Here is a 24,016-nt window from a genome sequence, read left to right as displayed (position 1 = left end):
CCTAAGGGGTCTAGTTTCCAAAATGGTGTCACTTGTGGGGGGTTTCCACTGTTTAGGTACATCAGGGGCTCCCCAAATGCAACATGGCGTCCGCTAATTATTCAAACAAATTTTACATTCAAAAAGTCAAATGGCGCTCCTTCCCTTTCAAACCCTGCCGTGCGCCCAAACAGTGGTTTGCCTCCACATATGGGGTATCAGCGTGTTCAGGAGAAATTGCACAACAAATTTCATGGTGCAATTTTTCCTATTACCCTTATGATAATGCAAAATTAAGGGATGAAAAACGTTTTTGTGGGAAAAATGTGAAAATTTTATTTTTACAGCTCAATATTATAAACTTCTGTGAAGCACCTTGGGGTTCAAGGTGCTCACCACACATCTAGATAAGTTCCCTAAGGGGTCTAGTTTCCAAAATGGTGTCACTTGTGGGGGGTTTCCACTGTTTAGGCACTTCAGGAGCTCTCCAAATGCAACATGGCGTCTGCTAATTATTCAGACAAATTTTATATTCAAAAAGTCTAATGGCGCTCCTTCCCTTCCGAACCCTGCAGTGCGCCCAAACAGTGGTTTTCCCTCACATATGGGGTATCAGCACGCTCAAGAGAAATTGCACAAAAAAATTTGGGGTCCATTTTTTCCTGTTACCCCTGTGAAAATAGAAAAAATTGGGTCTAAAGTAACATTTTTGTGAAAAAAGTTAAATGTTAATTTTTTTCTTCCACATTCCAAAAATTCCTGTGAAGCACCTGAAGGGTTAATAAAGTTCTTGAATGTGGTTTTGAGCACCTTGAGGGGTGCAGTTTTTAGAATGGTGTCACTTTTTGGTATTTTCTGTCATAAAGATCCCTCAAAGTGACTTCAAATATGATGTGGTCCCTAAAAAAATGTTTTTGTAAATTTTGTTGGAAAAATGAGAAATCGCTGGTCAACTTTTAACCCTTATAGCTCCCTAACAAAAAAAAATTTTGGTTCCAAAATTGTGCTGATGTAAAGTAGACATGTGGGAAATGTTATTTATTAACGATTTTGTGTGACACGTCTCTCTGATTTAAGGGCATGAAAATTCAAAGTTAGAAAATTGCAAAATTTTCAAAATTTTCGCCAAATTTCCATTTTTTTCACAAATAAACGTAAGTTATATCGAAGAAATGTTACCACAATCATGAAGTACAATATGTCACGAAAAAACAGTCTCAGAATCAGGGGAATCCATTGAAGTGTTCCAGAGTAATTACTTCATAAATTGACAGTGGTCAGAATTGAAAAAATTGGCCCGGTCACGAAGGCAAAAACAGGCTCTGGTGCGAAGTGGTTAAGGAGCTGAAACTCCTAAACCCTTCATCCAATTTTAATGTGGATACCCTCAAATGAAAGCTGAAAGTCTGAACTTCAACTGCATCTGAATTGTTTTGTTTAAAATTCATTGTGGTAATGTCTAGAACCAAAATTAGAAAAATGTTATCTCTGTCCAAATATATATGGACCTAACTGTATATAGAGGAGATAAATTAAATAACTGAGTATCTAAGGTTTTTCAAAATGTAGTCTTCAGCTTGAATTTTGTGGCATATAATTGTTTCACAGGGTCTGGACCCAGTGGTGTTCTATAAAGAGCCATTGCCAAGCCACAGCTATCAGAGTTAGTGTTCCCCAAAACAGTGATAGTCACAGCATTCCCATAACCACATCATCCACAGATTTCTGTGAAAATAATAATATAACCATCATCATGAACTAAACTAAAAGCCGCAGCATGCATAAATTAATCTGATATCCCTACGATGTATCTCTGAAGGTGGGCATTATTTGTGTCATGTTTCAGCTGTACTGCGGTAATGAAATCTCATTCTCCAAAACTGTGATGTTGGCAAAAATTTTATTTTGGGGGTAAATGGAAGATTATGGTTATTAAAATCCAATACTACATGTTTGCAGCTTGATTCTGGTTGTAGATAAGTATAAAGTTCTGTCTTTGTTCTGCCACATACAAAAAGTCAGCAGGACCAACCAATTATCACATGTGAATGGTAGCCTCCTGATTATTCTTCCACACTGATTACATATGATACTTTTGTTTTTCGGAGAGATAAATAAGCTCCCACCAGAGTCTGGCAATGGGCTTATTCCTCTCTCTCCTTTAAAAACACATGAACCACACCAAGGGTGCATTTGTGACAAGAAAAACCAACCAACTGGGCATTTGGCTGACATTTATTTAAGTTATGTTGGCATCCTTAGTAACAAGCTACGAAGGCATCATTGGTGGCCATTACTTTTGTCCCATAGTCATGAGGATGATTTCTAGCTTTTAATCTCATCTTCTTTATTACAATACCACAGGAGATGTTTTGGACTAGATTCACATGTCCATATTTTATGGACCACAATTACCGTCCTGACCTTTGATCTAAAAACCTGAACTAATTGGTTCATAGTCATACATGAGTTTGTTGGATCAGATCCAGCCACTGGGACAGGAATTGTGGTTTGTACACGGAACATAAAATACAAATGTGTGAATCTAGCCTTAGTCATCTGGCTTTTGCTAATAATTATTTTCTTTTTTGTTCAGTTTTCAGTGAGTCTGGCTATCTTTTCCTGAAACAATCTCACCACACTGCCTTAAGTAGATCTCCTGTCTATGTGGACTTCAACATACAAGGCAATTACAGCTTAACAAATGTTTCAGTAAATCTCCTGGATGTAAAGAGCAACCAAATAATTACGAGTAAAGAGTTTCCTGCAAATCAGTCACAGGGTGACCTGGAATTTGAGTGTATCCATTTCATTTCAGCTGGACTCTATCAGTTTCAAATGAACCTGGAGGCAGAAAATGATAGCTCCATTACTTTTATGAGCAGCCTCCTAAATGTCACCTGGCCAATTTTTCATATTGATTTGAACAGGACGACGAAAGATACACTGAGATCATTCCAGATTGGTGTCTTCACCAATGAACAGTTATGCTCTGGATTTCCCCATCGAGAACCCATACTTCTCCTGGAGGTTGAGCACACCCACAGCTTTCAGGAGATAGAGGAACCAAGTGCTGACAGATTCATGTTGTACAAGACATACAAGGAGGTCCTATTGTCCTCCTCTCAGTGGGTAGAGTTTGAATGTGCATCTGTACGACCTGAAGCTTTCATTACAGTGTCCCTTAAAACCATGCTTTCCGAGTCAGTCATTGCTTATATGGGACCTGTCGACCTTGTCAAGACCTTTAAGTATAAACTAGTTACCATGATGGAAAAAAAATGTGATACCTCTATGGCTATTTCCATTATAGCCCCTCCATGTAATTATGCTGAAGGGAAACTAATTGTATATAAAGAATCGCCCAGGATCCCGGGTGAAGGTGTCACTATATTAGCTGAAAGTGCTGTACAAAAAGGAGAGAAGAGCTCCCACTTCAACTGCACCTTGTTTGAGATTGGGAAAAATAAATACTGCTTTGAGTTTTTGGTGTCTTCTGATGGAAGTTTGAGCTATTCGGTGCCACGAGCCAAGCAATGCGTGGAGATTCGGAGAGAAATAGGTTAGTAAATGTATTGTTGGTGTGCAAAGATTTAAGTGTTTTGGGAGCTACATTTGTTTTCCTGTAAGAAAAATTCCCAGGAGGAAAAATTGGCATAAAATGAAGACATGATCTAAAATCATCCATTTTTGATGGTTCTGCAAGTCTCTACTTAGTTTCTGCAGTTATTATATGACTTTTACTATAGTTTTCACCTTAATGTTAACTTACAGATAACTGGTTTAGAGGATCCCTGATTAAGTTGTATGTACAAGTTTTGCATTCATGTATTATTTATTACTAAATATTAGGATCTTGATTGGCTTTAATTCAATATTGTTTTTTCTTCGTCAGAAACGTGGAGTCTGTGGCAGCCATGGAGCTCCTGCAGTGTCACTTGTGGTGATGGCCACAGAGAACGGTACAGAAGTTGCCTTTCATCATCACCTGTACATGCTCAATGCAATGGGAACACAAAGGAGACATCCCTCTGCTCTCTAGAGGACTGCTTGTGTATGTCAGCTGCTCTCTGCTATATTATTATTTTACGCAGGTGGTGGGTGGGACACGCAAGCGCCTGAAATCTCCTGCTTTCTAGCGTGGATGAAGGTTTGAATCACCACCCCTCAGTCAATCTGGTCTTCCAGCTTTCTAGAAAAAAAATAGCAAATATATGAACCACCAATATACAAGTGCTTCTCACTAAATTAAAATATCAAAAACTTAATTTATTTCAGTTCTTCAATACAAAAAGTGAAACTCATATAGTATATAGAGTCATTACAAACAGAGTGATCTATTTCAAGTGTTTATTTATGTTAGTGTTGATGATTATGGCTTACAGCCAATGAAAACACAAAAGTCATTATCTCATTAAATTAGAATACTTTATATCAACAGCTTGAAAAATGTTTTTAAAATCCGAAATGTTGGCTTACTGAAATGTATGTTCAGTAAATGCACTCAATACTTGATCAGGGCTCCTTTTGTATCAATTACTGCATCAATGCGGCATTGTGGCATGGAGGCGATCAGCCTGTGGCACTGCTGAGGTGTTATGGAAGCCCAGGTTGCTTTGATAGCAGCCTTCAGCTCATCTGCATTGTTGGGTTTAGTGTCTCTCATCTTCCTCTTGACAATACCCCATAGATTCTCTATGGCTTAAACTTCTGGCATTGTCTATTGGTCATGAGTGGCTTGACACAAGGAATGCGACACTTGTAGCCCATATCCTGGATACGTCTGTGTGTGGTGGCTCTTGAAGCAATGACTCCAGCAGCAGTCCACTCCTTGTGAATCTCCCCAAATTTTTGAATGGCCTTTTCTTAACAATCCTTTCAAGGCTGCAGTTATCCCGGTTGCTTGTGCACCTTTTTTCTACCACACTTTTTCCTTCCACTAAACCTTCCATTAATATGATTGGATACAGCACTCTGTGAACAGCCAGCTTCTTTAGCAATGACCTTTTGTGGCTTATCCTCATTGTGGAGTGTGTCAATGACTGCCTTCTGGACATCTGTCAAGTCAGCAGTCTTCCCCATGATTGTAGAGCATACTGAAACAGACTAAGGGACCTTTTTAAACGCATTGGAAGCCTTTGCAGGTGTTTTTTGTTAATTCTTCTAATTTACTGAGATAATGACTTTTGTGTTTTCATTGGCTGTAAGCCATAATCATCAACATTAACTTCGTGACGCAAAGGGTTCACTTACCAGACACATAGTGCTATAGTGTGGCATGATAGGTGGTATATATTTTGTATACTAAAGCACCCATTTGTGTGCCTATGTATCAATTTTGGCTTTTGTTTTTGCTGTATGTTGCTTGTTTTAGGCGCTTCTGACTAGATTTTGACTATCTTCCAACTTTTTCCCTACTTCATTGATTGACAACTTTGGCTTCACTTGGACCAGTATTGTCTCAGGAAAAGTTGGTCTACATGGAGATGTGCTTATTAGGATTAAGCAAAAAGATTCACAGGAATCTGGGCCAGCTCCAAGTCAGTAGATTTTGTTCCTCTGGGCCAAAGCTTTGCAAACCTCCTCCTAGCTGTCACCATCTCTGGCTCCTCTTATGATTTGTAGGCCCGGATCGACCTCATTGTTTTGGCATGATGCACTCATGATCCCGTAACAGGCCTGATAATCAGTGAAGGCACCAGGTTTGGGTGTACAAAATAATAAATCTTGCTTGCACACAAAGGCCCTCATTTGTGGAAGTATTTTGTAGTATACTAAAAGTGTTCTGACAAATCTGTTGGGTTATACTCATTTATGCTGAGCACTGCAGATTGTATTATATTATTTTATATTATATTCTATTCTAGGGAAAACTCATCTGGAAATCCACTGTTGTCCTCCCTTCTGATTTTTAACTTTTTTGTACTATTGCAAATGGGAGTACTTGTCCTAATAGTGGCAAGATGGTACAACTGTTGCTGAAAATGGTGGTACCTTTACATAAATTTTGCTGTAGATGTGCATAAAGAACATTTTAAAATGATCTATTTTAAAATGCCATAGATCCACCATGGAGTGAATTGTTGAAGGATAAAAAGTAAAGTTAAATTCATTGTGTATCAAATAAGTATGCTAAAGTTAGTAACACATATAAAAAATGACTTGCTCGGACATATTTTAGTTATGTATTCAATGTTTGTTAATGAAATGTGCTATTTTGCGATATACCATATTCTGCATGGTGTCTCCAGACTTATATGTTATCTTTTCTTCCTTCTGGTACAGCAGTAAAACCTTCAAGCAAATCTACAACAAATACAAAGGACGATCCCAAAACAAGCAATACAGTTACTATCACTGGTATTTCTCTCTGTCTCTTTATCATCTTCATCACCATTGTCATCACAGTCTGGAGGAGGTTCACTAAGGTGGGCAAGTGCAGTACGGCTGCCAGACACAGCTCTTCTCATTCAGCCAACTTTCGTAAAAATTCTGATGAAGAAAATATCTACCAAGTGAGGGAAAGCTTCTCAGATGCAGGAGATGGTCAACAGGAAAGTATGGATGAAGAAGTCCATATACCATTAAACTACAGGCAAAGCACACGTGGGACTGAGGATGAGAAAATGGCAGAGAATGACTGTACACAAGCAAACAGTCAAAAATTAATACCACCCATCTTTGGTTATCGTCTGGCCCAACAACAGCTGAAAGAGATGAAGCAAAAAGGTCTCACGGAAGCCACTAAAGTGTATCATGTCTCTCAGAACCCAATGGCAGATACTGCAGTAGATGTTTCACTGGCTCCTCCCTTGGTCCCTGAAAACTTAGAAGAAATGGCAGCAAATAAGTTTAGAATACAGTCTCCATTCTTAGAAGCAAAGAACAACCATATCCGAAATGCCAGTGAGAGACATAGCCCAAGGTCTCTCTTTCCAGCAACACATGGCCCAAGTCAAACACTACCTAAAATATCCCATCTTAGAAACAGTGACGCTAAAGGAAGACATGACCGAGGTTATCAAAAAAATAACTTCCGAAGAACTTGTAGTTTTCATGAAACCAAACACATTAAACCCTATAGAGAAAGAAGTCTGACATCCCTATCTCCGAGGCAAACCATGGTGTATAATTCAAGGAGCAAGGTGTGGGAATATTCCACAGTTGACAGACTTAAGTATAAACCAACAAGACTCGAGAGAAGCCCAGAAAATCTTACAAGAGGCATCTCTTTCCCTCTTGATGCTGCTGCGCAGTCGCCAAAAAGTCAATATCTGCGGCCAGAAGAGAGTAAACCTGATTTAGTATCTAGCAGGTACACTGCCGGTAAATCAAAGCCAGAGAGGTCAGATCAAAACCGAATACGAAAAGGTCCTTCACCAGTGGAGAAGTCCTGGAACCGGGGTCAGGATGTCTCTCCTTCCGCTAAAGAGAACTACCAACGGAGCCATGTTCATAGTCCGACACACTACCGGAGAGAGAAATGTCAGAGTTTTCCATGGGGTACTGACTATTCCTTCTATGATAATTCAACATTTAGACTAACAGAAGCTGAGCAACAGATGCTCGACTTACCTGGATATTTTGCCTCTAACGAAGAGGATGAGACAAGTACTCTAAGCATTGAAAGACTGGTCCTCTGATTGTGAAACCATGGAATAGACATTTCATTTCTTTGTACATTTTGCACATTGACAGACTGGGTTGTTATTGGTCACATTGTACTGTCGTGACTTCCCATCATTGTGTTAACAGAACATTAAACGTAGAAAAGTTGGCCATAATATTTGTCGTTCTACAGGATTTTCTGCATATTCCCAAAATAAACAGTGCACGCTACCAATTTTCTCGGGCGATTGCTATCCTGGTTTTCGCGGATAGCACTCGTACCTATGATATTTTATCGGGCTGTGCACATGTCCGATTTTTTCCTCGGACTGCGTGGTGAGCAGAAAAAAATCGAAGTCATGTCCAAGTGTCGGATCAAAATCGGCAATGCAAGTTTATGGGTCCGTGAACAAAATCTGACCGCACTCGGATGACATCCGGATGCAGTCCAATTTTCACGGACTGACTGAATGGAGAGGTGGAGAAACTTATTTTTTTCTCTCCACGTCCTCAAAAAAATTATGCCACTCTAATCAAACTTTTATCAAACTCTAATCAATCTCTAATCAGAATAATCTGACTGTTTTCATCGGATGGGGAGAAATTGGTACCCTTATAGTCAGGCACAGTTCTGATTTCAGATTTGCAGAAGGAGGAGGGAAAATAGACAATATTGTAGAATAATTTTGTTTATACAGTATTTTTTAGATTTTTGATCGTAATAAAGAATTAAATGTAATGCTGTTATTACAGCAGTAAGTTCTTGTATTTTTTGTGGGGGCTTTTTTACATCAGGAAGCCACTCCAAGTCTATAGCACCATGACAAAATTTAAAGGGCTGTCCCACATACTCCTATTTGACCTATACCACAAAAATTTAAGCCATTATGGAGGGAGATATACAAAAAGTAATTTAAAAGTAGTAAAGAAAACCTAAATGTACTTAACAAAATAACTAAAACCACTCTAAAAGGGCTGGTCCACTTTGGCATATAACGCTATTTTGCTGGGGTCCTCAGCAGTCTACTTTAATCTGTGGCCAGCTAGGTTACAAGAGTTCATTTACCCTGAACACCACTGATGTACAAATGAAGAATAACACACTTCACATTGAAATAATTGAAAGACACAATTGGGATATACTTCGCTCGGTGTAATTGGGTGCTTAGATAGGAAACCACTCCATAAATAATGCAAAAGCAAGAAATCCGGCAGTCCAAAATGAACACAGAATTATGATTTATTGTAGTGCAATCCAAACAAAAAAGTGATGTTTTTATAGGTCTGATGTCTTATACCTCAGACCTTCATCAGACAGATTGCCACAGTAATAAAGAGGATATAACATGAAGAAAAGCGCTTGCAGATAATGGGTAGTAGCCCTGATGACTGGCGATATTTTTGGAGTGCCGGATTCCTTTTCTTTGAAATAATTGAAATACATGGATGTGCTGGACCCTCCACTGGCTTAATATATGTATATCCTAAATGGGGAGTTCCTCTTTAATAAACTCAGTATTAAAAGTATTCCATCTCTTTAAACAGAACCTATATAGCAAATGACATGTAATGGAACATTTTTCATGTATTTTTCAAAAAATGTCTTGGTTCTGATTATTTATTTATCAAAGGTATAGTTATTGTTATAGTCATTTTTATTATTAACCCATTTTTAGTGCATCAAATGTAAGTCTTGCATATACGTTCCCTTATTTTGGACTAAATGTTCCTGCTCATCTCCTTCTCATCCATGTGTACTATATAAGCTTCCAGTATTCCATAATTGGTGATATCTAAACATAGACCTTTTATCAATGACATTAATGTAGATCTTTTTCAATTTCTTACAATGTGACTATAGTGGTGCATTTAGTATATCTCTGAAGCTATGGAGTTAAACGAAATCTTGCCACCAGGTTTTTGCCACCTAATATGAGTGAAGCATTATGTAGAGACAGAGACCTTGACTCCAGTGATGTCACTTACTGGGCTGCTTAGTGTACATTTTATAAAATCACTGTTTTATAAGCAGGAGATTATCACTAGAGGACTAGTAAACCTGCTGCCATTTAATCCTCCATATTCAGAGCTTTCTATATTCACACTCCCACCACTGATTGGCAGCTTTCTGCCCATGCACAGTGTACACAAAAGTTGCCAATCAGTGGTGTGGGCGGTGTTATACAGAGCTCAGCATTCAGATAACTGCTAGATCTGCAGCAAATAAAACAGCAATTTTATCAAAACTAAAGCAAGCATCCCAGTAAGTGATACATTGCTGGAGTCAGAGTCTCTGTCCCTACGTCATGCTACACTCAAATGGAGCAGCAAAGAACTGCTGACAGATTTCCTTTAAAGCGGTATATTGGTAATGAGAAGTTATCATCTAGCCACAGAATAGGTGCTAACTTCTAGATCAGTGGGGATCTGAGCTGACCCCCCCCCCCCCCATGATCATCAGTTTGGGGTGCTTTTGTCCCCAGTTTGGCTGTGAATAGGTGATAACTTCCAAATATGGGAGGCTGTAGGATTATCTAGGACCATCCTCTAATTTAATGGAAGTAACTCCCAGTATTTGGAAGCTAGTAGTCACCTTTCAAGGAGGTTGTATAAGATTATGACAAAATGTCTGTTTTCTTTCAGAAATGGATCAGCATTTCATGGGGAAAAAGACATTTTTTTCCTGACCTCATACAACCATTTTAAAAAGAACCAGTCACTTGAAATTAATATGTATTTTTTTACCTGTTATAAATGCCGCTATTCTCCTGAAACTGGTGTTCTTGGATTATTTTTCTTTGTTCCGTTCCTGAGTTATGGTCCTCTCACTTTCCTGTATATAAATCTAGTCTTGTTAGCCAAGGTGGTGGCTTCCTTAACTCTCTTCTATAAACATCTTCAAAATGACCACGCCTCCTTGGCTAACAAGACTAGATTTACATATAAAAAAAGAGGGGTCCATTTCCCAGAGACGGAGAGGCACAGGAACAAAAATAGAACAGCAACACCAAATTCAGGAGAACAGCAACATTTAGACCAAATAAAACAATTACTTATTCCTGGCAAGTGACAGCTCTTTAAAAACTGAAGTCATCCGCTTCAATCAGTTTAAACTTGAATTACATTGCTTTTTAGAATACATCTCTTATGTATAAATATAAATTTTGGAGTGACAGGCAGACATTTCCTTAGGTTTTTTTGTTTTGTACATTCTGTTAAATGTCACTGACAAGTTCACACATTCATTCCATCTCCACTTCCAGCATTGAGAAAAGATGGACGTCTGATCTTCATAGTCGTGAATTTTAGAGAGTACCATAGCCCATGCCAGGTGGACCACACAATGCCATTGTCATACTGCCCCGTATAATTCCCATGTTTATAATACAATCCGTTTAAGTTTGCTGTATGACACCTATGAGAAGAAAAAACAAAGAAAAGTATGATTATTGTACAGTAATGTAGTTATGTGCTTATAACATCTGTGATCAATTCACTTCAGTTTTAGAAATTTTTCAAATCACGTGTCTAGATTTAGGAAATGTCAGCTATTCACTAACTTGCATACAGTTTTTGCTTTCTGCTCATATTCATGAGCTTCTTATTCTAGAGTGACTCGTCTATGACACGTATATATACACAGTGCCTTGAAAAAGTAAATTGTGTTGCATATGGCCCAAAAAGCTCTACTTTGGTCTCATCTGGCCAGAGCACCTTCTTTCACATTCTAGCTGTGTCCCCTACATTACATGTGGAAGAAGGTGCTCTGTCAGATGAGACCAAAGTAGAACTTTTTGCGCTAAATGCAAAACGCTATTTATGGTGGAAAACTAACACTGCACATCGCTCGGAAAACACCTTCCCCACCGTCAAACACAGTGGTGGCAGTATCATGCTGTGGGGATGCTTTTCTTCAGCAGGGACAGGGAAGCTGGTCGGAGTTGATGAGAAGATGGATGGAGATATAAGTACAGGGCAATCCTGGAGGCTACAAAAGACTTGGGACTGGGAAGTAGGTCCACCTTCAAGCAGGATACCAACCCTAAAAATCCTGCCAGAGCTACAATCGATTGTTTAGATCAAAGCATATTCATGTGTGTGAATGGATCAGATACAGTCCAGACCTAAATCCCATTGAGAATCTGTGGCAAGACTTGGAAATTGCTGTTCACAGACGCCTCCATCCAATCTCACTGAGCTACAGCGAGTGTGCAAAGAAGAGCGGGTGAAAATATCAGCCTCTAGATGTGCAAAGCTGGTAGAGACAAACCCAAAAAGACTTATAGCAGTAAGGCTATGTGCACACGATGCAGAAATGAAGCAGAAAATTTCTGCATCATTTCTGCATCTCCCTGGCAGAAAAAACGCATGCAGATTGTGCATGCGTTTTTCCTGCAGAATACATGCGGATCCACATGCAGATTCACATGCGTTTCCGCATGCAGATTGACAAGCGCTTTCCAGGCGATGTTAGCATCACCTGGAAAGTGCTTGATAACTAGGTCACACTATATAAATCCATGCAAACAGCATGGATTTATACAGTGTGACCCGAGAGAGTGTATATACTTACCTCCGATGGCCCGCGCTGTCCTGCTCACTCCGTTCTCCCGGCTGCCGGCAACTTTGAATTGAAAGACCTGCCGACGTCAGCGTCACGTGACCCGTCACATGACTCTGACGTCACCGCAGGTCCTACAACTCACTGCAAAGTGCCGGGAACCAAGCGGGAGCGCTGCGCGGGCCGACAGAAGGTAAGAATACATTTATTTTTTATTTTATTCTTCTTTTTACAGCTTTTTTAATGGTACCTGGGTGTGGATGAGACTCTCCTCTCCTCCACACCCGGGTACCATCCGCACATTAGAACGCACCAATTACGCAAGTACAAATGCTGTCTTGCGGAATTGGCGCGTTCTAATGCAAGTCAATGGCGGCGAAATCGCCGCGTTTCCGCAAAATTAATTGACATGCTGCGGATTTTTGACCGCAGCGTTAACGCTGCGGAAAAATCCGCATCATGGGCACAGCACATGCGGATTTCCATTGGGGAACATTGCTTCCCTTCTACCATGCGTTTTTCATGCGTTTCCGCGGCGTTTACGCAACTGCAAAAACGCCGCGGAAACGCATGAAATACGCATCGTGTGAACACAGCCTAATGGCAGCAAAAGGTGGTCCTACAAAGTATTGACTCAAGGGGCTGAATACCAGTGCACGTCACAGTTTTTAGATTTTTATTTTTTAACTATTTAGAAATAATGTTTAATTTCCTTTACACTTCACAAATACTTGCTACTTTGTGTTGGTATATCACATAAGATCCCAATAAAATACATTTAAGTTTGAGGGTGTAATGCGAAATAATGTGGAATACTTTCTCAAGGTACTGTGTATATGGCAAGCTACTCTAAAAAGTTAAAACAAGTGGAGCTTATTAGTAATCTAATTCAAGTCAAATAAAAAGATATGCGCTGTCGAGCTCTGACATCAAAACTGATCCTCCATGAAAGCTGGACCAGGACAGTCTTCACTTTTGTATCCTCGATTAGGTCCTAGTAGGCCTCACTACATCATCACGGTGTGTAGAGAATACTAAATGCTATGGGCGCCCAGGATGCCTGGCCGAAGACGAAGTGAAGACAGCCCAGGTACGACTGCCACTGAGGATCGGACTGGATGTGGGACCACAGCAGCACAAATCTTTTTGTTCAACTATAACCCCAATGCATACCTGCACAGTTGGATATGTTGTATAGGTCAGGAGATCCTGCCGATCATTATGTGAATATGATCTTGTCAGCAATGAAACCTTCTGTTATAGAAAGCTTCACTGTTTCCCATTACAATTACTGATTAAGGAATCCATCATAATCATAATTGTTTTAGCCTTCTGTTTGGTAACCACAGAGCTGTAGGCTCCACGACTCCACGCTCCTGAAGACCAGAGGTGGAATTTGCTGTTGGATATTATAGCTGCATTTCTGGACCCAAAGGTTATGAGGCATACGGTCACTCTTCCCTATGTTAGGATCAGTATATTTAAGGGTTTTCTTGACCCATTGAGAACCAAAAATGTCAGCCAATATTTTTTCTCTTATGTAAGTTGGGGTGTGGTTGGAGGCATTCAGATTTATGACTGTTTGGCTTTGATCAGATCTGACATTATTCATTTCTCTTGGGCTTTAATATACAAACAGCATTAAAATCTGTTCAATACAATTCACCTATGAAAACCATAAAATAACAGGGTCTGATGTTTAAAAATGTTACCATTTAGTTACGTTTATATTAAAGGGGTGGTCCACATTTAGGTTTTATTTATTTCAAAGGCTTGTTAAGTGTAAAAATAACAAAATCAGCCTTATATTCTGCTGTCTCTGTCTCCGCTCTTGTCCCTGGCCTTTGTTGACATTGCTGCAGCAGTGACATCACAACTAGAGCACATGACCACTGCAGTCAATCACTGGGCTCAGGTGATTGGCTACAGTGGTCACATGCTATAGTCATGATGTCATCACTGCAGCATGTAGTAGAGAGGTAGTGTTTGAGTGGCAAGGAGGTATGTAAGGATGATTTTATTATTTTTGCACAGGACAAGCTGTTGGAATAAAAAAAATTAAACCTGGACAACCCATTCAAAACCCAACTTGGAAACAAACTGAGATTTTCCAGCATATCTTTGTATGAAACCCCTTTTACAGTGTATTTAAGTATTAACCATAGGCTTTTTACAGTACCAGCAAAAGTTATGAGATTTCAAAAATCTTAAGCACACACTTGTTTGTTTCCTCACTGAGTTTAAGAAATTTTTGAAATCTGCAGTCTGTAAATTCTTTCAGCAAAAGTGTTTCGTGTGAACATAGCCTTACAACAGTTAAAATCCCAGATCTACAACCACTGGCAAAAATTATGAAATCACCGGGCTCGGAGGATGTTCATTCAGTTGTTTAATGTTGTTGAAAAAAAGCAGATCATAGACATGGCACAAAACTAAAGTCATTTCAAATGGCAACTTTAGGGCTTTAAGAAACACTAAAAGAAATCAAGATAAAAAATGTGGGACTCAGTAAGGGTAAATTTTTTCAGACCAAGCAGAGGGAAATAATTATGGAATTACTCAATTCTGAGGAAAAAAATTATGGAATCATGAAAAACAAACACAAAAGAACACTCCAATACATCACTAGTATTTTGTTGCACCACCTCTGGCTTTAATAACAGCTTGCAATCTCTGAGGCATGGACTTAATGAGTGACAAACGGTACTCTTCATCAATCTAGCTCCAACTTTCTCTGATTGCTGTTGCCAGATCAGCTTTGCAGGTTGGAGCCTTGTCATGGACCATTTTCTTCAACTTCTACCAAAGATTTTCAATTGGATTGAGATCCGGACTATTTGCAGGCCATGACATTGATCTTATGTGTCTTCTTTCAAGGAATGTTTTCACAGTTTTTGCTCTATGGCAGGATGCATTATCATCTTGAAAAATGATGTCATCATCCCCAAACATCCTGTCAATTGATGGGATAAGAAAACTGTCCAAAATATCAATGTAAACTTGGGTATTTATTGAAGATGTAATGACAGCCATCTCCCTGTTATGATCTGCTACAAGCACTAAGGATAGAAAGGAGATCTGTCCCTACAATAGAACTAAGCTAGATCCCTACGATGTAACGGGGAACCTGATCCTGCGATCAGACCCGCTAAAGTCCTTGGCTAGTCTGTACGAAGACCTATAGATGCAAGGGAGGGATCCCTACAAGAACTAGGGACTGGGATAAAGTTGGACACCTCCTAACAGAAATTGTAGCAGTAAAAGACAAACACACAACATAGAACATAAAGGTCCGAAGACCTAGCTAAACTGTCTGAGAAAGGTAGCTAAGCACCAAGCTAACTTAAGAGTAGAAATTACAATGAAGTCCAGCAAGGCCAGGAGGGCGGAGCAGGATTAAATAGGCAAAAAAGGTCATGTGACCAGCAAACTAGAAAAAACCTAACAGGAGAGTTCTAACACTCCCCAGTGCCTTTACCTGACATGCAGCCCCATATCATCAATGACTGTGGAAATTTGCCTGTTCTCTTCATGCAATCATCTTTATCAATCTCATTGGAACGGCACCAAACAAAAGTTTCAGTATCATCACCTTGCCCAATGCAGATTAGCGATTAATCACTGAATATGACTTTCATCCAGTCATCCACAGTCCACGATTGCTTTTCCTTAGCCCATTGTAACTTGTATTTTTCTGTTTAGGTGTTAATGATGGCTTTTGTTTAGCTTTTCTGTATGTAAATCCCATTTCCTTTAGGCGGTTTCTTACAGTTCAGACACAGACATTGACTCCAGTTTCCTCCCATTCGTTCCTCATTTGTTTTGTTGTGCATTTCCTGTTTTGGAGACAAATTGCTTTAAGTTTCTTGACGCTTTGATGTCTTCCTTGGTCTACCAGTATGTTTGCCTTTAACAACCTTCCCATGTTGTTTGTATCTGGTCCAGATTTTAGACACAGCTGACTGTGAACAACCAACATCTTTTGCAACATTGCGTGATGATTTACCTTCTTTTAAGAGTTTGATAATCCTCTCCTTTGTTGCAATTGACATCTCTCATGTTGGAGCCATGATTCATGTCAGTCCACTTGATGCAACAGCTCTCCAAGGTGTGATCACTCCTTTTTAGATGCAGACTAACGAGCAGATCTAATTTGATGCAGGTGTTAGTTTTGGAAATGAAAATTTACAGGGTGATTCTGTAACGGGTCTGGGAGGCGGAACCTCTGAGCTACTATACAAGGGGGCGGTCCTTGTAAGGGAGCGGGTGGCGACCAGGGTAGACGGGCAGGCAGTCACAGCAGGTGACTGGGACAGTCTCTAAATGAACGGACAGGAGGTCACGGCAAGTGACCGGGGCAGTCTCTGGATGAACGGGCAGGAGGTCACGGCAAGTGACCGGGGCAGTCTCTGGATGAACGGGCAGGAGGTCACGGCAAGTGACCGGGGCAGTCTCTGGATGAACGGGCAGGAGGTCACGGCAAGTGACCGGGGCAGTCTCTGGATGAACGGGCAGGAGGTCACGGCAAGTGACCGGGGCAGTCTCTGGATGAAGGGTTGGTACGACCTGTGGCGGCTGATGGTAGATGTGAGCTCCCAGGTGAGCAGGCGAGAGTCTCTGGATAAACGGGTGGTCACAGCATGTGACGGCGGAGCCTCCAGGAAGACCAACAGACAGGCGGCAGATGAGCGCTCCCAGGTGAGCGGGCAGAAGTCTCTGGACAGGCGGGTGGTCACAGCACGTGACGGCAGAGCCTCCAGGTAGGCTAGCAGACAGGCAGCAGATGAGCGCTCCCAGGTGAGCGGGCAGGAGTCACTGGACAGGCAGGTGGTCACAGCACGTGACGGCAGAGCCTCCAGGTAGGCTAGCAGGCAGGTAGCAGATGTGCGCTCCCAGGTGAGCGGGCAAGCTGGTCCATAGACAGACTGACAAGAGTTGGAAGGCAGACCGTCGGACCTCAGGCAAGCAGGCAGGTAGTTGATGTGCGCTCCCAGGTGAGCGGGCAAGCTGGTCCTTAGACAGACTGACAGGAGTAGTAAGGCAGACCGTCGGACCTCAGGCTAGCAGGCAGGTAGCAGGAATATCAGGCAGGAAACAGACAGCAAACTGGCAGGACTCTGGCAGGAATCAGGCAGGTAACTGGCAACGGGACCTGAGGGCTGAAGCAGAGTAGTGAACTGTGCAACAACATTGCTCGGGCACCTCCATTTTGGAGGAGGTGCCTTATATATGGTGAAGTCCTCTGGCCATTGGCCGGGGACTCCTTAGGACGGCGCGCGCGGACCCTTTAAGAGGGAGGAAGCGCGCGCGCCCTAAGCACAGTGGCCGGGAAGGAGCGCGCGCTGCCAGCAGAGCGGGAGGAGGACGCCGGGCTCGGAGCAGAGAGGTGAGGGGAACAGCGTCCCTGCCTAGCAGAGGGCAGGGACGCCGACGCTACAGTACCCCCCCCTTTAGGCCCCCCCTTTTTTAGGCCAGACAGAAATTTAGCTAGAATGAGAGGGGCATGGATGTTCTCCCGGGGCTCCCACGTTCTCTCCTCAGGACCAAACCCCTTCCAATCTACTAGAAAAAAGGTCTTTCCTCTTACCCTTTTGGTGGCCAGAATGTTCTCTACCTCAAACTCGTCCTCAGCAGAAACCGGAGCAGGAGGCGTACCTGTAGACTTGGAAAAAGAGTTAAGTACCACAGGTTTGAGGAGAGATACATGGAAGGAGTTAGGGATCCGTAAGTTGGCCGGGAGTTTCAATTTATAGGCCACCGGGTTGATCTGACTGATGACCTCCAGAGGACCGATGAACCGAGGCCCTAACTTATAGGAAGGAATCTTGAGCCGGACATACTTGGACGAGAGCCAGACCTTATCCCCTGGACGGAATTGAGGAGGATCCAGACGTTTTTTGTCGGCATGTCTTTTCATACGCTCGGATGACAGAAGGAGTGCGGACCGGGTACTTTCCCATGTGGAGGAAAATTTGTTAACAAGAGATTCCGCAGCCGGATTGTCCACCGAGGTGGAGACGGGAAATGGGATCCGAGGATGCTGACCGAAGACTACAAAAAACGGGGATTTGGAGGAAGATTCGCTCTCGTGATTGTTGTACGAGAATTCGGCCCATGGCAGGAGATCCACCCAGTCAGAATGGTGGGCATTAACGAAGTGCCGGAGGTAACAGGTCAGGATCTGATTGATCCGCTCCACTTGACCATTAGACTGTGGATGGTAAGCGGAGGAGAAGTCCAGGGTGACGTCTAGCAATTTACAAGTGGCTCTCCAGAAACGAGAAGTGAACTGTACCCCACGATCCGACACGATGTGACGGGGCAGGCCATGAAGACGGAAGATGTGGCGGATAAAGTCTTTAGCCAGCTCGGGTGCAGACGGGAGGCCTGGCAGGGGAATGAAGTGAGCCATCTTGGAAAAGCGGTCAGCGACCACCCAAATGACCATACAACCGGCAGAGACGGGAAGATCAGTTATGAAGTCCATCGCTATATGCTGCCAGGGGGCAGCAGGTACTGGCAGAGGAAGAAGGCGACCAGCTGGCAGGTGTCTCGGAACTTTGTTGCGGGCACAGGACACACAGGCAGAAACAAAGTCTATTACATCCTTGCGCAGGTTAGGCCACCAGTAGTGCCGGGAAATAAGCTGTAGGGTCTTTTTCTGACCGGCGTGGCCAGCTAGTTTAGACGAATGACCCCAGTGTAGGATCTTCTCCCGATCAGGTACCGATACGAACGTCTTACCGGGAGGGAGACGATTTAGACTCACGGGAGCCACCTGCATTACTCTGGCGGGATCGATGATATGTTTAGGTTCTTCCTCGAGATCAGATACCAGAAAGGATCGGGACAAGGCGTCTGCTTTGATGTTCTTGTCAGCCGGGCGAAAATGTAGAACAAAATCAAAGCGAGCAAAAAACAAGGACCACCGGGCTTGGCGCGGATTAAGTCTCTGGGCATGCTGGAGATAAGCCAAGTTCTTGTGGTCAGTGTAAATTATTACCGGATGAAGAGCCCCCTCGAGTGGGTAACGCCACTCCTCCAATGCCAGCTTGATGGCCAATAACTCTCGGTCTCCTATGGAATAATTGCGCTCAGAAGAGGAGAAGAGTTTGGAGAAGAAGCCGCAAGTTACCATCCTCCCGGAAGAAGATTTTTGAGTAAGTACAGCTCCGGCTCCAGAGGAGGAGGCGTCAACCTCCAGAAAGAACTGCTTGTTGCCGTCCGGACGATGCAGCCCCGGGGCGGAAGAGAAGGCCTGTTTTAAGGAAAGAAAGGCCTCCTCTGCTTCGGGCGGCCACTCTTTGGGATTAGTACCCTTACGGGTGAGCGCGGAAATTGGGGCAGTCCGGGAAGAGAAGTGCGGTATGAAGAGGCGGTAGTAGTTGGCGAAGCCCAGGAACCGCTGAATGGCCTTCAACCCCTCCGGTCGGGGCCATTTCTCGATGGCAGACAGTTTCTCTGGATCCATTCGTAGGCCGGTCTGAGAAATAATGTAGCCCAAAAATGGAAGCGAGGTCTGCTCAAAGAGGCACTTCTCATATTTAGCGAAGAGGTGGTTCTGCCTGAGCCTGAGCAGGACCTGACGAACGTCCCTCCGGTGAGTCTGGAGATCCGGAGAGAAGACCAAGATGTCGTCCAGGTACACCACAACGCAGGAGTAGAGAAGGTCCCGGAAGATGTCATTGACCAACTCTTGAAAGACGGCAGGAGCGTTACAGAGACCAAAGGGCATTACCAGATATTCATAGTGGCCGTCCCGGGTGTTGAATGCAGTCTTCCATTCATCCCCTTGACGGATACGGACCAGGTTGTACGCCCCACGGAGGTCCAGTTTGGTGAAGACTCTAGCCCCCCTCAGGCGATCAAATAATTCTGGAATGAGCGGAAGGGGGTACTTATTCTTCACCGTGATCTGGTTAAGGCCTCTATAGTCTATACAGGGACGGAGAGAGCCGTCCTTCTTTTTTACGAAGAAGAAGCCTGCTCCCGCCGGGGAGGTAGATTTCCGGATGAATCCCCTGGCCAAATTCTCCTCAATATATTCGGACATCGACCGGGTCTCAGCAGCGGACAATGGGTAAATACGCCCACGGGGAGGAGTAGTACCGGGTAACAGGTCGATAGGACAGTCGTATGGTCTATGAGGGGGTAATGTCTCTGCCTCTTTTAAGACATCAGCAAATGACCAATAGGGAATCGGAAGTCCAGGTAGATTAGTTGGGGTAGGAGAAGGACGGACGGGATGAACAGGAACCAAACAAGTCTTATGACAGTCCTGTCCCCAGCGAAGGACTTCTCCGGTCTGCCAGTCAAGCACGGGTGCATGTCTCTGGAGCCAAGGTAGACCTAGTAAGAGGGCGTGAGAGAGTCCAGGCAGAACATGAAAAGAGATGCTCTCAGAATGCAGCATTCCCACCTGCAGAGTTACGGATTTGGTGATGAGTTGAATGGGACGTGGTAAGAGGCCCCCATCCACAGCAGCGACAGATAATGGTACAACCAGAGGTTTGGTGGGAATGCGGTATTTTTCTACCAGGGACTGTGAGATAAGATTCCCGGCCGCTCCAGAGTCAAGTTGGGCTAGTTCGAAATAACGATTCTCCCCGCAGATAATAGAGACTGACAGTAGCAGAGATGGAGAGGATTTATTCTTGTCTAGGTTGACCTCTCTGAGCGAACCTAGACACAGGCGTTTCCCGACCTCTCCGGGCAGGTACGGATCCGGTGCTCCTTACTGCCACAGTAGAAGCAGCTCCCTTCGGCACGGCGTAAGTCCTGACGGGTTTTGACCATCTTGGTCTGGTCGACCTGCATAGGCTCAGAAGAGTGTACCTGGGGAGAGACGGATTTCTGAAAAGTAGGAGCTAGACGTGGAAACCTCCTCTCACGGGTGACCTCTTTGGCACGCTCCTGGAACCGTAGATCAATCCGGGTGGCAAGAGTTATTAGGTCATCGAGAGTGGTAGGAATGTCCCGACCGGCAAGTTCATCTTTAATACGGCCGGACAGACCCTCCCAGAAGATGGATACCAGAGCGCCGTTATCCCAGGCCAGCTCCAAGGCAAGGGTACGGAACCGTATGGCATATTGGCCCACGGTGAGACTTCCCTGACGGAGGCGTAGCAGAGATGATGCGGATGAGGTCTTCCGTCCGGGTTCGTCGAAGATTTTCCGGAAAGCCATGAGAAAGGCAGGCAAGTCGGACACCAGGGGGTCTCCTCTCTCCCATAGAGGATTTAGCCAGGCCAGGGCCTCCCCGGTGAGATGGGACATGATGAAGGCAATTTTGGCCCGGTCGGAGTTAAACTGGTGGGACAGGAGTTCAAAGTGCAGGGTGCACTGATTTATGAAGCCCCGAGCCTGGGCGGAGTCGCCTCCGAAGCGAGGAGGTGCAGAAAGCTGGGGTCCGGGGTAGGATACCATGGTATTGGTGGGCAGCGGAGCTGCCGGGTTGCGAGTCAGGGCACTGGCGGTGGTTGCTGGTGGAGCAGTCAGAGTGTCCAGGCGAGAATTGACATTCCGCAGGTGACCCAGGATGGACTCCTGTTGGGACCTCTGACGGGACAGTTCATGGCAGAGGTCCGAGAGCGAGGGAGCTTGGGTGCCACCGGGTTCCATGGCCCGAGCAAACTGTAACGGGTCTGGGAGGCGGAACCTCTGAGCTACTATACAAGGGGGCGGTCCTTGTAAGGGAGCGGGTGGCGACCAGGGTAGACGGGCAGGCAGTCACAGCAGGTGACTGGGACAGTCTCTGAATGAACGGACAGGAGGTCACGGCAAGTGACCGGGGCAGTCTCTGGATGAACAGGCAGGAGGTCACGGCAAGTGACCGGGGCAGTCTCTGGATGAACGGGCAGGAGGTCACGGCAAGTGACCGGGGCAGTCTCTGGATGAACGGGCAGGAGGTCACGGCAAGTGACCGGGGCAGTCTCTGGATGAACGGGCAGGAGATCACGGCAAGTGACCGGGGCAGTCTCTGGATGAAGGGTTGGTACGACCTGTGGCGGCTGATGGTAGACGTGAGCTCCCAGGTGAGCAGGCGAGAGTCTCTGGATAAACGGGTGGTCACAGCATGTGACGGCGGAGCCTCCAGGAAGACCAACAGACAGGCGGCAGATGAGCGCTCCCAGGTGAGCGGGCAGAAGTCTCTGGACAGGCGGGTGGTCACAGCACGTGACGGCAGAGCCTCCAGGTAGGCTAGCAGACAGGCAGCAGATGAGCGCTCCCAGGTGAGCGGGCAGGAGTCACTGGACAGGCAGGTGGTCACAGCACGTGACGGCAGAGCCTCCAGGTAGGCTAGCAGGCAGGTAGCAGATGTGCGCTCCCAGGTGAGCGGGCAAGCTGGTCCATAGACAGACTGACAAGAGTTGGAAGGCAGACCGTCGGACCTCAGGCAAGCAGGCAGGTAGTTGATGTGCGCTCCCAGGTGAGCGGGCAAGCTGGTCCTTAGACAGACTGACAGGAGTAGTAAGGCAGAATGTCGGACCTCAGGCTAGCAGGCAGGTAGCAGGAATATCAGGCAGGAAACAGACAGCAAACTGGCAGGACTCTGGCAGGAATCAGGCAGGTAACTGGCAACGGGACCTGAGGGCTGAAGCAGAGTAGTGAACTGTGCAACAACATTGCTCGGGCACCTCCATTTTGGAGGAGGTGCCTTATATATGGTGAAGTCCTCTGGCCATTGGCTGGGGACTCCTTAGGACGGCGCGCGCGGCCCCTTTAAGAGGGAGGAAGCGCGCGCGCGCCCTAAGCACAGTGGCCGGGAAGGAGCGCGCGCTGCCAGCAGAGCGGGAGGAGGACGCCGGGCTCGGAGCAGAGAGGTGAGGGGAACAGCGTCCCTGCCTAGCAGAGGGCAGGGACGCCGACGCTACAGATTCCATAATTTTTTCCTCAGAATTGAGTGATTCCATAATTTTTTAGCTCTGCTTGGTCTGAAAAAAATTACCCTTGCTGAGTACCACATTTTTTATCTTGATTTCTTTTAGTGTTTCTTAAAGCCCTAAAGTTTCCATTTGAAATGACTTTAGTTTTGTGCCATGTCTGATCTGCTTTTTTCAACAACATGAAACAACTGCATGAACATCCTCTGAGCCCGGTGATTCCATAATTTTTGCTAGAGGTTGTATTAGTACAGAAATCTTCAATATGATCTTTGGAAACTGAATTTCAAATCCAGACACAACCCATAACCTTTTGTAATTATATTACATAAATACAAAACCGCATCATTCAGGAGGCAATGTGAGCACACGGCTTCCAGGTCCTACTTCACTTTCCATCTCCGGCAGCAAGAAAACTTGATTCACCCCTGGATGCTTTCACAATCTTGCTACCTTCTGAGCTGAAATCTCCATGCATTCCCTCCTAACTCAATGACTGCACAGCATGCAACTAACAAATTAGCACAAATTTTTCTTTAACTTTTCTTTATGTTTTGTATACTGTTTTTATGTAATATCCATGAAACCATATTTACCTGTTAAACCACCAGCCACATTTATTTTCTTTTGCACAGTTGCCCTTGGTATATCTGTCATTATCATTGTCCACGGTGCTGAAGGGCATGCCTTTGAGCGAGGCGGACCACTGTTCTGCAAAGTTACTTCCTCCATCCAGGGCATCTCCAGCATTGCCAGAGTAGAACCCCAACCACAGCTTGTACTTGTCCTGTAATAATAGTGTGGAGCATGTATTTAGCATGGTGTCATATACTAACCATGGTTAATTCAAAGGGGTTTTATGATAATTATCACCTATCCTAGGATAAGTCATCAATATCTGATCATAAAAATCTGAAACCCGGACCTCCACCAATTAGACATTAGCAGGTCCCAAAGTCACCGTAAGCACACAATATATGGAGCT

The 24,016-nt window shown here is 44.2% G+C and overlaps 2 protein-coding genes across 5 annotated transcripts in view; one reads left to right on the top strand and one right to left on the bottom strand.

The window, feature by feature from the left end:
* Positions 1-9,251, top strand: part of THSD1 (thrombospondin type 1 domain containing 1) — a 33,363-nt gene extending 24,112 nt beyond the window's left edge. Inside the window, exons 3-5 of one of the 3 annotated variants that reach the window (XM_073662611.1) lie at positions 2,576-3,541; positions 3,875-4,033; positions 6,268-9,251. In XM_073662611.1, coding sequence (XP_073518712.1) covers positions 2,576-3,541; positions 3,875-4,033; positions 6,268-7,622 — 2,480 coding nt within the window. In that variant the 3' untranslated portion in view covers positions 7,623-9,251. Of the gene's footprint in view, positions 1-2,575; positions 3,542-3,874; positions 4,034-6,264 lie in introns of all 3 variants that reach the window. The other 2 variants (XM_073662610.1, XM_073662609.1) reach the window with 2 other exon arrangements.
* Positions 8,810-24,016, bottom strand: part of LOC141196950 (fibrinogen-like protein 1) — a 32,052-nt gene continuing 16,845 nt past the window's right edge. For both annotated transcript variants that reach the window (XM_073662613.1, XM_073662612.1), the window contains 2 exons: positions 23,628-23,818; positions 8,810-11,002 (listed from right to left, as the gene is read on the bottom strand). In XM_073662613.1, the coding sequence (XP_073518714.1) occupies positions 10,822-11,002; positions 23,628-23,818 (372 nt within the window). In that variant the 3' untranslated portion in view covers positions 8,810-10,821. The remainder of the gene's footprint in view (positions 11,003-23,627; positions 23,819-24,016) is intronic.

Source organism: Phyllobates terribilis, unplaced genomic scaffold (genome assembly GCF_046119375.1).
Source record: "Phyllobates terribilis strain yellow unplaced genomic scaffold, ASM4611937v1 Scaffold_2__4_contigs__length_985480577, whole genome shotgun sequence".
Lineage (NCBI taxonomy): Eukaryota > Metazoa > Chordata > Amphibia > Anura > Dendrobatidae > Phyllobates > Phyllobates terribilis.
Note: the sequence above shows the minus strand (reverse complement) of the source record. Positions and strands in the feature narration are given on the sequence as shown.